Source organism: Idiotropiscis lumnitzeri, chromosome 1 (assembly GCF_059441095.1).
Source record: "Idiotropiscis lumnitzeri isolate Australia: NSW breed Sydney's pygmy pipehorse chromosome 1, RoL_Ilum_1.0, whole genome shotgun sequence".
Lineage (NCBI taxonomy): Eukaryota > Metazoa > Chordata > Actinopteri > Syngnathiformes > Syngnathidae > Idiotropiscis > Idiotropiscis lumnitzeri.
In genome coordinates this window covers 28,943,826-28,958,006 of record NC_142391.1, presented here as the reverse complement: position 1 = coordinate 28,958,006, position 14,181 = coordinate 28,943,826, and the positions used below count along the sequence as shown (strand labels likewise).

Genomic DNA, 14,181 nt, shown 5'->3' with positions numbered 1-14,181 from the left:
AGTCCAAAAGCAGGATTTTGGAAAGTTAGAATTTAAACATAATTATGAATAAAAGTTTTTATTAAATTACAAAAAAAAAAATACTGTGTTGTCAATAAAAAAAGGCCTTTTCTTCAGTATTTCAAACATTGTCATTTGCACAACAAGAAAGATTGTGTGGATCTTGATTAACAGGCAGAAACAACACAAAACAATTGACCAGGTCTGTGTGATGTCCCAATACTTTTGTCTATTATTGTATCCCATCACCTAACCAATAAGCTTGGAAGGAAGGATTTAGGCTTGCATTCGTAAAGTTGAACACCCTTGGCGTAGTGAAGAAGCTTTCCAGAAAGTGCCTCTCTCTCTCTCTTTCTCTCTCTCTCTCTCGCTCTCTCTCTCTCTCGCTGTCTAATTAATACGTGAACCCCCCACCCCACCCCCCTTGCTAATTGGCTAGGCTACGAGGGGGAGTTCTGCGAGATCGATACGGACGAGTGCGCCCACAACCCCTGCGTGAACGGCGGCAAGTGTATCGACAAGATCAACGCCTTCCACTGCCAGTGCCCCACAGGTGAGGCTGCTGAGGTGAAGCGGGATGGGCCGGGTTGGGGGGCGAGGGATGCAAATAAGGTGGGCGAGGGGCGCGCCGAGCCAGGGGGCGCAGAGGTCGATCTCGCTCTCTCGTTCGTTCGCTTTCCCCTCCCTCTCAAAGACAAACAGAGCATCCAGCGTAGACACAAACAGCGCTGTGGACGCGCACTAATCCCAAGCCCTGAGGCAGGCTTACGCTGGCCCTGCTCGCTTGAACCAAAGCAGCAAGGCAGGAGAAGGAGAAGAAGGAAAATCTATGGGGGGAAAGACTTGGACAAGTTTCAACTTTCCGTGCAAGTTTTATCCCCCTTTTTATCCTTTAACTAAGTTAGCAGGCTGACTGGGTAGATGTGAAAGTGATGTTTGTTGAGATACTCAATTGTTGTTGTTTTGGTCCAGAAATTCATCTCTTGACTTTTGGGGATATTTAAAACAGACAGGTGGGTCAGGTAGAAGAAAATATATAAACATTTATTTTTATATATATATGTATTTCTCATCTAATATTTATATAATTTCATCAATAACATGCCACACTGAATTTAATTTTGAAAATCAATTAATTTTAGTGATCTGAGTATTTGATTTATTAGCAGTTATCTTTAGGACTGAACAATCTATTTATTAAGATAATGTCGCGGTCATGTCAGAACTTTTAATTGAGCCACAGCTAACGTGTAATTGTTTTTTTTTTTTTGTTTTTTTTTAATTTTGTTTTATTGGCACACTTGTATACTTATGTAAGTAGGCACATAATTTATTACTCCTGTTTGAGTTTGTGTGTTTCACTATTGGGACGTTTTCATGTTTCGTGCAGTGAAGGAGTGCAACTACTCAATCTGGAATAGAGACCAAAAAAGAAAAAGAGAAAAAAGGGGGTTTGAAAGCTTCTTCTAACTGGCCAAACACGTTTATTGAGGTGGAAATGATTTTTTTTTCACCCCCTTACTTCATTCTTTTATTTTTTTGGCAAGGATCAGAGGCATCCTGGGTGGGGGAGAAGCAGGATTTCTCCGGTTGAAGGAGAAAAAAAAATACAAAGAGTAAGAAAGCGTTAGATGTGATAAAGCGCCAACACACCAAGGCTTAGTGCCAGGGTTACGTGAGGAAGTGGTGGCAGTGAAAGTGTTTTGGCGGGAGGATGCACATACTGTTATTGCAGAAGCAGGAAGGGGGGGGGGCGCTGCGTGCTTGAAATGTAAATTCCCCCTTAGGCCGGAGACGAGAGTCCCCTCTTTTCATTTCTGTACACGCCATAGCCATGGAAACCCCGCTGGGAGCCATTGAAACGTGTCATTCCTCCAGTCTAGCGGCTCTCTTGATCCATGCTCCCTTCTACCCAATTCTACTGTTGACATCTTGAGTGTTTTCAAGCTGTAGTCGTAGGACTATGTTTGTAGTCAGTCATTTCTTACTCCTTAATCACTACACTGAAATCACCCTGCTCGGGATACTGCTAATTTGATATATTTTTTTTTTTGTATAGATTGTAATTTGATTTTATTCTGCGTCACGTTTATATTTGGGTGTAATTCCACTGACAACCACTAGATGGCTGCATACTGTTTGGTTTGACGTTATTTAAATTTCAAAGAAGAATTAAACCAAAAGTATTTAAATTTTTTGCTAAAGATTATTGAATGTCACATCCTCCTTGATGCTGCTTTTTACACCTACAGAAAGCAACAGTTTTAAATTCATTTAAAAATGTACATCTTTGGTCACGATTAAGATGAATATTGTGAGATGATAATTTTGTTAGTTTGAAGAAAAACGGGAACAAAGTATTTGTATTAATACCAAAACAGAGTATTTAAATACCATGGATTTATTGCGGGCTATCTTGAACTGCCATGGAGGGGGCATTACTGTACAAGGATTTTTATATAGTGGACTGTCGTTCATTAAAATGTCCAGTAGAAATCCCTATAGAGTGATTTGGGAGTACGTAATGAGTGTATGATTGTATTCGTTTAAAAACAGGTGGCTTTTTCTGCTTAATTATTTTTCGAGAAATGCAGTGTTGATGAGAATATAATGTTTAGCATATAAATATTATTGCAAAGAACATTTTTTACTTTACTTCCGCTTTACGAAAAACTGTGTATTTCTCTCCATTCAGTTTTTTTTTTCTTTTACCGTTTACAATGCAGTACTATTTTTCCCAAAAACTCTTACTCGTCTCTGGATTGTACCATCATGTGAGAAAAGAAGGGACAAAAACAGATGGAAGAGAAACATCGAGAAAAGAAAGGGAGTGCCTGCTGGTGAATTTTGAATCACGAGGAACTTGAATAGTGCAAGGTTAAAGGTCAAGCTGGTTCCTTTTAGAGGGAGTTGCCGAGGACGGGGTTTGAGTTATTGTGATAGAAACGTTATTTTGGGAGGGGCGGTGAGTTGACAGGCACTCCTTTGTCTGTCAGCCTCCTTGCTGAGGGAAACTTTCCCGCATTCCCTCTTTAGTTGCCCCTCTTACTCCCATATCTTCAGTCGTGCTGAATAGTAAAGTGAAAGGGAAAATAGAAACATCATAGAGTTAAGTGCTGGTGATCAACATGTAGATTTTTGATTTTGGGCCAATCACTTTTCTTTTGGTGAAAAAACATCAGGGGTGTGTAAACTTTTGGGCTCATTGTTCACATATAATTTTTAAATGGGACAAACAGTAAAAATGTAAGCGTATAAAGTGTAAAATATGTAGTTATTTTATTGTCACAATTGAATAATAATAACATTTTCAAATTTTGAATCAAATTAAGTCTAATTAAACTAAGTGTGAAATCCATAATTTATATTGTTTGAAATTAGTCAACACTAAAACTGGTTGAATAAATATGTAAAATTATTTTACAAATATTTTTCAAGTTACTGTAAATCAACTAACAAATTATGAAATGAGATAGATTATGTAAGCGAATAAATGTTTTAATTAGCCACTCATTAACAGTAATAATAAAATTATATAATTTGTATTAACTTATTTAATTACTATATATATATATATATATATATATATATATGAGATGAGTTTATTTTACACATATTTTTCTTTTAGGTGATATAAAACACCTAACTTAATGAGATAAAGAATAAATATGAATTATATTTTTCTATGATTGATCACCTATTTTTATTTTTTTTTATAAAAGACCTATTTTAAATGCATGCATACTTTTAAAATTGTGCCTATTTTTACTTGCTTATTTACAATAAAAACATTTAATTTGACACCCTGATATTTAATTTGACACCCCAAACCCTCTTATTTTTTTCTCCAGGCTTCACTGGGCACCTTTGTCAGATTGACATCGACGAGTGTGCCAGCACACCATGCAAAAATGGAGCCAAGTGCACAGATGGGCCCAACAAATACACTTGCGAGTGCACAGAAGGTATACTTTCTTTCTATCTAGCTATCCATCTAGCTAACTATCTAGCTTGCTAATGGAACAAATTGAACTTGGAAGGTATCATTGTGTAAAAATCCATCCTTCTGGTCAGGCTACAATGGGCAGCACTGCGAGATGGACGTGGACGAGTGCCACTCGGACCCGTGCCACTACGGCTCCTGTGTTGATGGCCTGGCCTCCTTCAGCTGCCTTTGTCAAGCAGGTTACACTGGGCGGCTGTGCGAGACCAACATCAACGAGTGTCTCAGCCAGCCGTGCAGGAACGGCGGCATATGCCAAGACCAGGAAAACGCGTACATCTGCAACTGTCCTACGGGGACCACTGGTAGGAAGCACGATGGTGTTGTTTTCTTTTTTGGGGGGGGTGACTGGATGTCTGTTTTTTTTCTGCCAGGAATTAACTGTGAAATCAACATTGACGACTGCAAGAGCAACCCGTGTGACTACGGGACCTGCATTGACAAGATCAACGGCTACGAGTGTGCCTGCAAGCCCGGATACACTGGTAAGCAACTTGTGCATTTATAGGAGACACATTGTATTAGCCAGCATGTTTGCTTCACAGTTGTGAGGTTCGGGGTTCAAATCTTGACTCAAGCCTGTGTAGACACATTTTTTCTCAGGTTACTCTATCTTATTCCAAAAACATGCATTTTAGGTTCATTGAAAATTGTTATATGGTGTAAATGTGACAGGCTTGTTATCTTTGTGCCTTGCAAATAACTGGTGACCAATCCAGGGTTCATTCTGCCTCAGAGGATAAGCAGTATAGAAAATGAATGGATGCATTATCTGTATTATAATATTCCTCACTATCGTCCAAGTAATGAAGATTTTTTTTAATTACTTCAAAATAAAAACCAAAGTTGCCTTTCAAAACATGTTCCATTAGAAGTGTATGATGTACAGAGAGATTGTAGCTTATTGTTAGAATTGATCAAAAGCCTCGATGCGACTTGAGACCAGACTGAAGAGCTGATTGGCTGTTCGAGTCTCAGGTGACCAATTGGCAAAACCTGAAGCAGTTTTGGGGACGTCGAGCTGTGCCGGGAGGAGGCCGACAGTTGGCGACCCAGGCAGCACGCTCCTCCGAGGCCAGACCGGTGTCGATTTCCCGCTCCACCCTATCCCCAGCCTACCGCTGTTTGGACATGCAAGCTGGCCCCCCTGCACAAAGACGATGCACACAAACGCACACACCGTTGTGCACAGCGTCACTAGGGATTTGAGAAGAAGAAAAGATTCAGTGAAAGATTCCTGAAAGTTGAGCTTTTAAAAGCTCGGAAAGCCCTTCGTGGAATTAAAGCCAAATGGCCTTCTTTTGTGTCGTGAATGGCGGCGACGCTTCAAGTCGCCGACAAAAGGAGCCGAAACTGCAAACAAGGGCTTGTGGCCCTAAATGGTCGTCAAATAACAACTACAACTTTTTTTTTCCAGAAAAATCAAATTTCCAATTTTCATTGACTCACCCCCTTTCCTTATCGAAAAAGTAAACAACAATGACATTAGCACATAAAAGTATTCAAATCAAGTTTCCGATTAGTTTTTTTCTGATTTCACTTGATAAAACACAAACAACAGAAAATAAGCGCTGCAAACTATGTGCTTTGTAGGGAAAAAAAAGACACCCACTCCTTTCTCTCTTCCAGGCGCCATGTGTAACATCAACATAGACGAATGCGCCGTCAACCCGTGCCACAACGGCGGCACGTGTATCGACGGCATCAACCGCTTCACCTGCGTGTGTCCCGAGGGCTACCACGACCCCACTTGCTTCTCACAGGTCAACGAATGTCTCAGCAACCCCTGCGTCCACGGGCACTGTGAGGACAAGGTCAACAGGTGAGGCCCCACAAAGATAACGTCTCCATTTTCATCTGTGATGACGGCACTTCATCACCAAGCCACCAAATTATACTCGGCAATCGTGTTGATGTCCTATGTATGGTACATGCTGCGAACACCAGCCCTACCACGAATAATTGACATACCAACCTCAATATACTTGTACTGATCATATAGAAAAAGAAATAATAATACAGCAGCATTGTATGAATTTAAATGTAATCTAAATATTAAGGTCAAATAATTAAGATTGAGATGTGCTATATTAATAAACAATAAATAATGAGCATGTACTTATTATGCCACAATAATTGTATCCCATAAACTATGATTCCATAACAGTTTAATTTAATTTTCAATTGAAAATTTCCCAAAAAGGAACAGATGATGCAATTTCAAAGATTACGCTGGAAATCTGCGTCTGCGCACACATTTGATTGCGTTAACATACGTCATTATACCAGTTCCTCTTGAGACAGGACTTTGACTTGTGGTATTCTTGTGATCCCCTCCAAAGGAAAAAAAAAACCACAAATGTAAACTTGTGAATATTGAACCGCAAATGTACTTGGTTGTGAAATTTCACATTTGAAGTTTGGTCAGACACTCCAGAGAAACAAGCAATCAAAAAGTTACTTCTGTATAATATATTTTGTCTTAAAGTAACGTTTCTTTAAATATTTGAGCTCTACATTTGTGCAACTTATCACTAAGTCAACGCTGTCTTGCATTTCAGCTACAATTGCCTGTGCGACTCCGGCTGGAGCGGCAAAAACTGCGACATCAACAACAACGAGTGCGAGTCCAACCCGTGCATGAACGGCGGCACGTGCAAGGACATGACCAGCGGCTACGTGTGCACCTGCCACGTTGGCTTCACAGGTCAGTTGTCCCACATACGTCCATTCTGCCTTCTCTTTTTAATGGAGTTAAAACAGTTCTGAGTTGTCTTTTGGATTAAACTACCAGCAATTCCTACAGGCAGGTGATGCATTTAATCTAAGACAGTTGGAAGTAAATTGGTAGTCGAAGAAGTAAATTAAGCCACTGAGCACCATCAACGTGTTGCAACAGACTGGGAGAGTCATAGAAATGCCAAGGGGACATCCTTGGAAATTTCCACGATTGTTTTTGTAAATTTAGCTGTTAAGCTCCTTGTTCGACAACAGCAAGATGCGCAAAAAGCACTGAGACATAACACTCATGGACAGTGAAAGTTTATAGAAGGCCAAATTAAGTTTACCTTTAAATGATATAGTGCATTTTACTTTGTCGGTTCAATTTGAAATTTTGCCCAAAAGTTGAAAATGCTTAACTTTTAGTGACTATTGTCTGTGGCTCAATAATTGAATGTAACAAATGTAACGGTTTTCGGATCATGAATAATTCTTGCTGGCTCCTTCTGGTGTTTGCAACTTGGTCACCAGGGGCAATATTATACAGTCATGTTGACACAAACCAAGAAGAGTTTCACAACTGCTGGGACTCAGTGAGCTGCAGTAATACTGCGGATCTACGCTATTCGAGATTGATAGGCACTATGCTGGCCTACAAATAGCAAAAATGAAATATAATTATTAAAATAATATATATATAATTAACCCTCATTATACAAATATCTAGATTTTTTTTCAAGCCCCAAACATTCTTGAGAAATTAGGGATTAACCTCGAATAAGTTTTCATCCCCAAAATGTATTTTTCAGCAAAAAACTGAATCCGCGGTTGCTGAACTGCTTCAATGTTGTGGTGCACTTTATTAGTAACTTTTTTGCATAGTATAAAGAATATACATGCATGTGGATATTGTTATATTTTCTATCTGCGTGTGTTGCTTCACTGTTTGTGTTTAAATATCCACTACTTCAAGCAACACTGGGTTGATATTTGTTAGCCCGTCTATGTTTTTTTTTATCATGTGTTAGCAACAAGGGAGCAGATTTAGTTGAAGACAAAGTTAGTTTTGGTTGTTTTGAATATACAACGTTTAATTCTCTTTGTTTTATGTTTAGTTAAGTCTGATGAAAAAAAACTGTTTTTTTTTAGGACTGGACAGACAACTAAATTTACTAATTAAAAAAAACAAACATATTTTTTAATCATTGTGATTTTCAACCACAGGACCAAACTGCCAAACCAACATCAACGAATGTGCCTCCAACCCCTGCCTCAATCAGGGGACGTGCATTGACGACGTGGCTGGTTACAAGTGCAACTGCGTCCTGCCTTACACGGGTATGAAAATATTATTTGCCTCACTGGAATTCCTTAGCAGTTTCCCACTGCTAGTCTTCCTTGAATTATCGGCCGTTAGGGAAGGAAAAATTTGCCACCCTTCAACAAGCTTTCCAGGACAAGTTCACCAGCAAGACTTTCCTTTCCAACACCTCCGCCCTTCCGAGATACAGTACGAGCATCCCTGCAAAATATTATTCATGTCATATCTTATTTCAATTTGAGTAATCTTTTTGGAAAAATCCACACAGAACCAAAAAGTGTTCGTTTTCTCGGGTGGGAACAGGGCGCTCCACACATTTCCTGTTTGCCGGCTTTCCCGTCTCACAGCAGCAGCGAATGTCCTCACAATGGCCGGAAGCTGTAGCCTCGCTTCCTGCCGGAGACGTGCCTTGTGGAAAAAGATAGGGAACTGTCTCCACTGCGCTTCTTAATACTGACGGAACCCGGAGAAAAACCTGCGATAGCGCTGATTGAAACATGGTCCTCTATTGCAGGGGTTATCTCCCGAGTTCATGACTCCTTAACGATGTCACACAGTACAAATTAAGCATAACTTGTGGTCGAGGATTGGCTTTTTTGCTCAGCAGCCACCGTGGTTAGAGGTTCCCCAGCGTTAGTGGCCACTCAGCATATGCATTAGACACATTTTTCTTGTCGGATAATTGTGTTTGTTACAGGGCTGAACAATTCAAATCAACATTGTAATGAAGTAGAATGCAATTTTCAAACGATTAGAAGAGTGCAAGTCAAAGTGTTTAGTAAGTTGTGTGTAAGGTTCTGCTAATTTTATATGACAATATGCGTCATTACTAAGATTCTTTAATTATTTTATTTTATTTTTTAAATGTGTGTTAGTGGCTTTAAAGCATGCAGCCTGTCCTGGTGAGTGACATGGGAGTCAGCAAATATTGTTTCGGTTGTTGTGAGCTCAGGTTAGCGGCTGGCTGTTAGCTCACTAATTGTTAGCCAGTTTGCGGTAAGTAGCCGGTGTATGAATTTACTCATTGACAATTTAGTTTGTTACTTTTTGGTCAGTAAAGCAATTGAATGTGGTGCAAAAAAAGTCACTCACTTGCTCGCACCTCATAAAAGGTCAGGAAAAAAAAATAAGGAGTGGAAGGCTGCCATTTTGGTTTGAAATAACTAATTTGGGCAAATTCCAGAGCGGATGCTTTGGCAAGCTCCTACTTGGGAATTCCTTCAAATAATCCCCAATGCAAAGCGGGTTGGTGTGCTCGCAAATTTAATTCTTATTTTTTTTGTATTACAGGAGAAAACTGTGAAAGCGTCATGGCCCCCTGTAGTGACAAACCGTGCAAACACGGAGGAGTGTGTCAGGAATCTGATGACTATCAGAGCTTCTCCTGTATCTGCCCGGAAGGATGGCAAGGTAAACCGTGATTTCAGCTTTCTTTCCTTAAGATCGTGACATACGGAAAAACAAAACTGAAATCATTTCAAGTGTTGTGTACACTTAATTCGCAATACTACTGGTCTTTTTAAAAAGCATTTCCTACATTGCATTGGCAGTGGTTGTCAAACACATGCCAAAGCATCAGGTGTGCTTCATGAGCCCGAAGTGTCAAGGGAATTGTTATTAGAATCAATACGTTCATGGATGGTGAACTTTCCCCCAATTATTCACACTTGCGTATTTGCAAAAAATGTATTCTATTCTGATTTTCAAAAATAATGATAATATTCAACTTTTTACAGAAAGGACAGTACGATAAAGCTTTGGGAATTAATCTAGCAGGACCATAGTGTCATGGTTTCATCATAATGTTCCTTTCATGTTTTGTTTTTTTTTTTTTTTAAGGGCAAACATGCATGGTGGACATTAAGGAGTGTGTGAAGAATCCCTGCCGCAATGGAGCCACCTGCCAGAACACCATGGGAAGTTACCGCTGCGGCTGCAAACCCGGCTACACCGGGCGCAACTGTGAAACAGACATTGACGACTGCAAGCCAAGTAAGAGCTTCAATCTTTACAGTGAACCCTCACGACTGATTAGGGTGAGCAAGTCCTCCTTAAATGTTTATAATTACTTATTTTTAAAAGGTAAACCCTAAATATACCCCAAACTATTATCCTAGAACACTTTAATTATTTCAGATTCATCTAACAAAATCAGTAATTCTCCTCAGCTGGGTATAGGCTATGGTCGGCGTTGCTCTTTATTGAACACCGGGCGAACAGTAAAACACAAAAATAATGAGCACATTCACACAGGAGCTGCTGTCATCCACAGTTCATGCACAGACACACGTTATACACAGACTACACGTTACACGCAGACTCATCGTCACCCCACCAGGCCTTGCCTCTTAATGACACATTCAGTATGGGATTTATTGTCAGACAATAGTTTTAGACATTTTATGCTAGAAATTTTTGTGTCCGCTGAAATACATTTACAAGGTGCTTTAATTAGTTTCAAATTATGGGGATTTTAGAGTGTATACTCCGTGGTAAACACAGGTGTACTGTAACAAAAACAAGACTGTGACGTAACGGGGTTACACTGCTTATTATTTCAAATATTGCCTGAAATAAGTCACAAGCATACTGTGGTCCCTTCCCTCACCATCAGACCCGTGCAGCAACGGGGGTCTGTGTCAGGACGAGGCCAACGGCTTCCTGTGCACGTGCCAGCCAGGCTTCCGCGGCCCGGCGTGCGACGAGGACATCAACGAGTGCGAGAGTAACCCGTGCAAGAATGATGCAAACTGCACTGACTGCGTCAACAGCTACACCTGCACCTGCCCACCCGGCTTCAGCGGCATCCACTGTGAAAACAACACCCCTGACTGCACAGAGAGGTACGCAGGGCCGAGATTTGTTTTGTCCACTGCTGCCCCCTTTGGTGAATGCAGGAAGTATAAATAATTGATTACGGTACTTAGTTTCAAAATCTGTACTTTTTTTTTGGTTTTACTTAAGCATAGGACTCAAATCATTGCTTCCACTTTTACTAGAATTAGATTTTAATAAAAGTATCTTTATTTCTACCTAATACAGACTGTGAGTACTTTGCAACCTCTGCTGTTTCCATGTACTGTGTTTTCCAAACCGTTGCGTTTTTACCTGCAGCTCCTGTTTCAACGGGGGCACCTGCGTGGACAGCATCAACGCCTTCACGTGCCTGTGCCCGTCCGGCTTCACAGGTAGCTACTGTCAGCACGACATCAACGAGTGCGACTCCAGACCCTGCATGCACGGCGGCACCTGCCAGGATAGCTATGGCACCTACAAGTGTGTGTGTCCGCACGGATATACGGGACTCAATTGTCAGGTACGAAATAGCCTTGAAATAATGGCACTTTGAAAATTAATGTTAGGTGTCAGTATTAAGTCATATTAAATGTATGTGTGGCATATTAATATTAATGATACATGTGGCACTATTAAGATTATCTGATTCATCCAGCTGTTGTGAAATGCGCTATATAGATAAAGTTGTATTGTATTGTATCCATCCTTCATATTAATGCTTAAGTATCTCACCAAAGTGAGTACACTCACACATCTGTGTAAATATTAAATAGTTTCACTTAGGGGTGAACTTGTTGCCAGATTAGACAATAATAGCTGCGCTTCCATTTATTTTAAGGGGGTAGTAAGTCTAAACTGTTATAAGATATGCACACTGACTACTAAGTATTATTTCTTCAGTGTTCGTCCATAAAAAGACATACGGTAAAAAGATATTTACAAAAATTTGAATGATGTACTCACCTTACTGAGATACTGTAGCGTGCAGTTTTGCATGCTAAGGCTTTGCAATATGTGTCTAATTCAAGTTACTTGTGGAATATTAAGATTCGATGAGTTAGGCAGTAGTCATTTCAGTGCTGTTTTGTGTGTTGTATCTTATCTGAAGGGGTTACCACAATAAGTCATGTTTTTTTTTAGAATTTGGTACGCTGGTGCAGCTCGTCACCTTGTAAGAATGGGGGTACCTGCTGGCAAAGGGGCACCGCTTATAGCTGTGAGTGCCAGACCGGCTGGGCGGGCGTCTACTGCGACATACCCAGTGTCTCCTGCGAGGTGGCAGCCAAACAGAGAGGTAAGAAAAAGGGCAATTACAATAGAAATGGACTTTTTTTCTACTTGTAGCCTGTATTTCTATTGTGTGAAATTGCACAAATGAGCCAATCTTATTGTTCTTATCTTATTGTTAGCAAGCAGTTTGGTTACTTTACATAACACCACCTCCACGTCAATTTTTTCCACCCGTGACTTTAGCAGCTGTCAACACTGAATTGTTGCACTAAACTGAGTGTTTTTAAGTTTAGTGAAACATTTTAGTGAGACATTTGGGCTCGTGCTTCACTGAGGACCTTTATTGTTCTTATAATCAAGCTTTTTATGCATGGATGCTACTTTTTAAATATGTTTTAAAATGATACGTAAGTGCCTTCACATACTCCCATCTGATTTAGGGGGCAAAAAAAAAAATCTAAAAATGAAGTGAAAAGTGTGATTTGTGTAATTATTCGTCATGCTGGTATTTTGACAGGCATGTTACAGACATGTCTTTTAGAAACCTGGGACCTGTTTTAAAGTAAGCAAAAATAAGTTAATTTGTCCAATTTCCTATTACCAAAGGGGTGGACGTCGCCAACTTATGCCGTAACTCAGGTCAGTGTCTGGACACTGGAAACGTTCACCGCTGCCACTGCCAGGTTGGCTATACAGGAAGCTACTGTGAGCAGCAAGTGGACGAATGTACGCCCAACCCCTGTCAAAATGGAGCCACTTGTTTGGACTTTCTCGGAGGATACACTTGCAAGGTAAGAAATCAGAATTTCAAGAAGAAAAATATTGTTTTAATTCAGCCATCACACTCAGAGATATTTAAAATACAAACCAATAAAAAAAATTACAATATGTGCATATGTAAGAAATGAGAGGGCTGAAGCAAAACTTGTAAAAAGCCTTCCCCGATACCATTGTGCCGTATATGTGAAATAAACAATTGTATTTATTCATAATTAAATAAATAACAAAATACTGGAAAACTGGAAGTATTTTGAATATTCAGATGATATGCATACTAGATAAGCAAAACCAAACGTTTTGTTTTCAGGTTAAATAGAAACAAAATAAAAAATCAATTCAAGTGATGATTTTAATTTTCTTGAGCACAGCGCATTTCCTCCATTTTATTCATACGATTTCAATCCCTTCTATCTTAAAAAAATGGATTGGTGCTCGTGAAATATGTTTACAAGTATTTCTTTTAGTATTTATAGGTAGTTTCATAATAGTAGTGCAACACGGCATAATGCATAGTTTTAGGTTCCATTCACAATGCATGAAACGTTTACTTTAGACGCTTGCGCTAAACATCAATACGAATTTCGTTTGTGGATTGTTGCAGCATCACACATGTGCTCAGAGACAAGCATAGCAGAAATTTAAATAAATAAATAAAATTCCAAATCGAAATCGGGAACTGTAAATCGAATCGAATCTGGGCTTGAGTGAATCGTGACATCCCTACCTTGGGACAATTTAGAGTGTCCAATCAACCAACCGTACATGCTTTTGGAATGTGGGAGGGAACCGGAGTACCTGGAGGAAACCCACGCAAGTACGGAGAGAACATGCAAACTCCACACCGGAAGGCCGGAGCCAGAATCGAACCCACGACCTCTACACTGTGAGGCCATCGTGCTAACCAGTCGTCCACCGTGCCGTTCTAGAAAATAATCATGTTTATTAATTGTGATATCAATATTACTGTTAAAAAGGTAGGTTAACTTCTGAAACCCGGTCATACCAGCAAATATTTTTCATTTTCATGAATTTTTCAGTAATAAAAATCTGGATTGTTATATTTTTTCACAATTGCCCAGCCCTTGTGGCATGTCATGGCTATGTGTGGCATACTAAAATTACATGTGCATTGTTAAGGTTATGTGAGTCATGTGGTATAACAATTACAAAGTACACGCTCGTGTATGTGGCCTAGAGGCTAGAACATGACACAGTTACACCCAGCCTGATTAAATATTTTTTATTTATTTATTTTTTTTACAAATCACAAAACCGGTTTTCAAAACCAGTCAAACATGGAAATAGATTAAATACATCTCTGGAGTGACTG

General features: G+C 39.7%; 1 protein-coding gene across 2 annotated transcripts in view; it reads left to right on the top strand.

The window, feature by feature from the left end:
• The window catches only part of LOC148344141 (neurogenic locus notch homolog protein 1-like), a 54,479-nt gene that overhangs the window by 25,202 nt on the left and 15,096 nt on the right, over positions 1-14,181 (top strand). For both annotated transcript variants that reach the window (XM_088293849.1, XM_088293842.1), the window contains exons 9-21: positions 440-553; positions 3,852-3,965; positions 4,075-4,308; positions 4,378-4,488; positions 5,633-5,825; positions 6,565-6,710; positions 7,949-8,062; positions 9,336-9,455; positions 9,885-10,037; positions 10,660-10,888; positions 11,160-11,361; positions 11,982-12,135; positions 12,678-12,862. In XM_088293849.1, the coding sequence (XP_088149975.1) occupies positions 440-553; positions 3,852-3,965; positions 4,075-4,308; positions 4,378-4,488; positions 5,633-5,825; positions 6,565-6,710; positions 7,949-8,062; positions 9,336-9,455; positions 9,885-10,037; positions 10,660-10,888; positions 11,160-11,361; positions 11,982-12,135; positions 12,678-12,862 (2,069 nt within the window). The remainder of the gene's footprint in view (positions 1-439; positions 554-3,851; positions 3,966-4,074; positions 4,309-4,377; positions 4,489-5,632; positions 5,826-6,564; positions 6,711-7,948; positions 8,063-9,335; positions 9,456-9,884; positions 10,038-10,659; positions 10,889-11,159; positions 11,362-11,981; positions 12,136-12,677; positions 12,863-14,181) is intronic.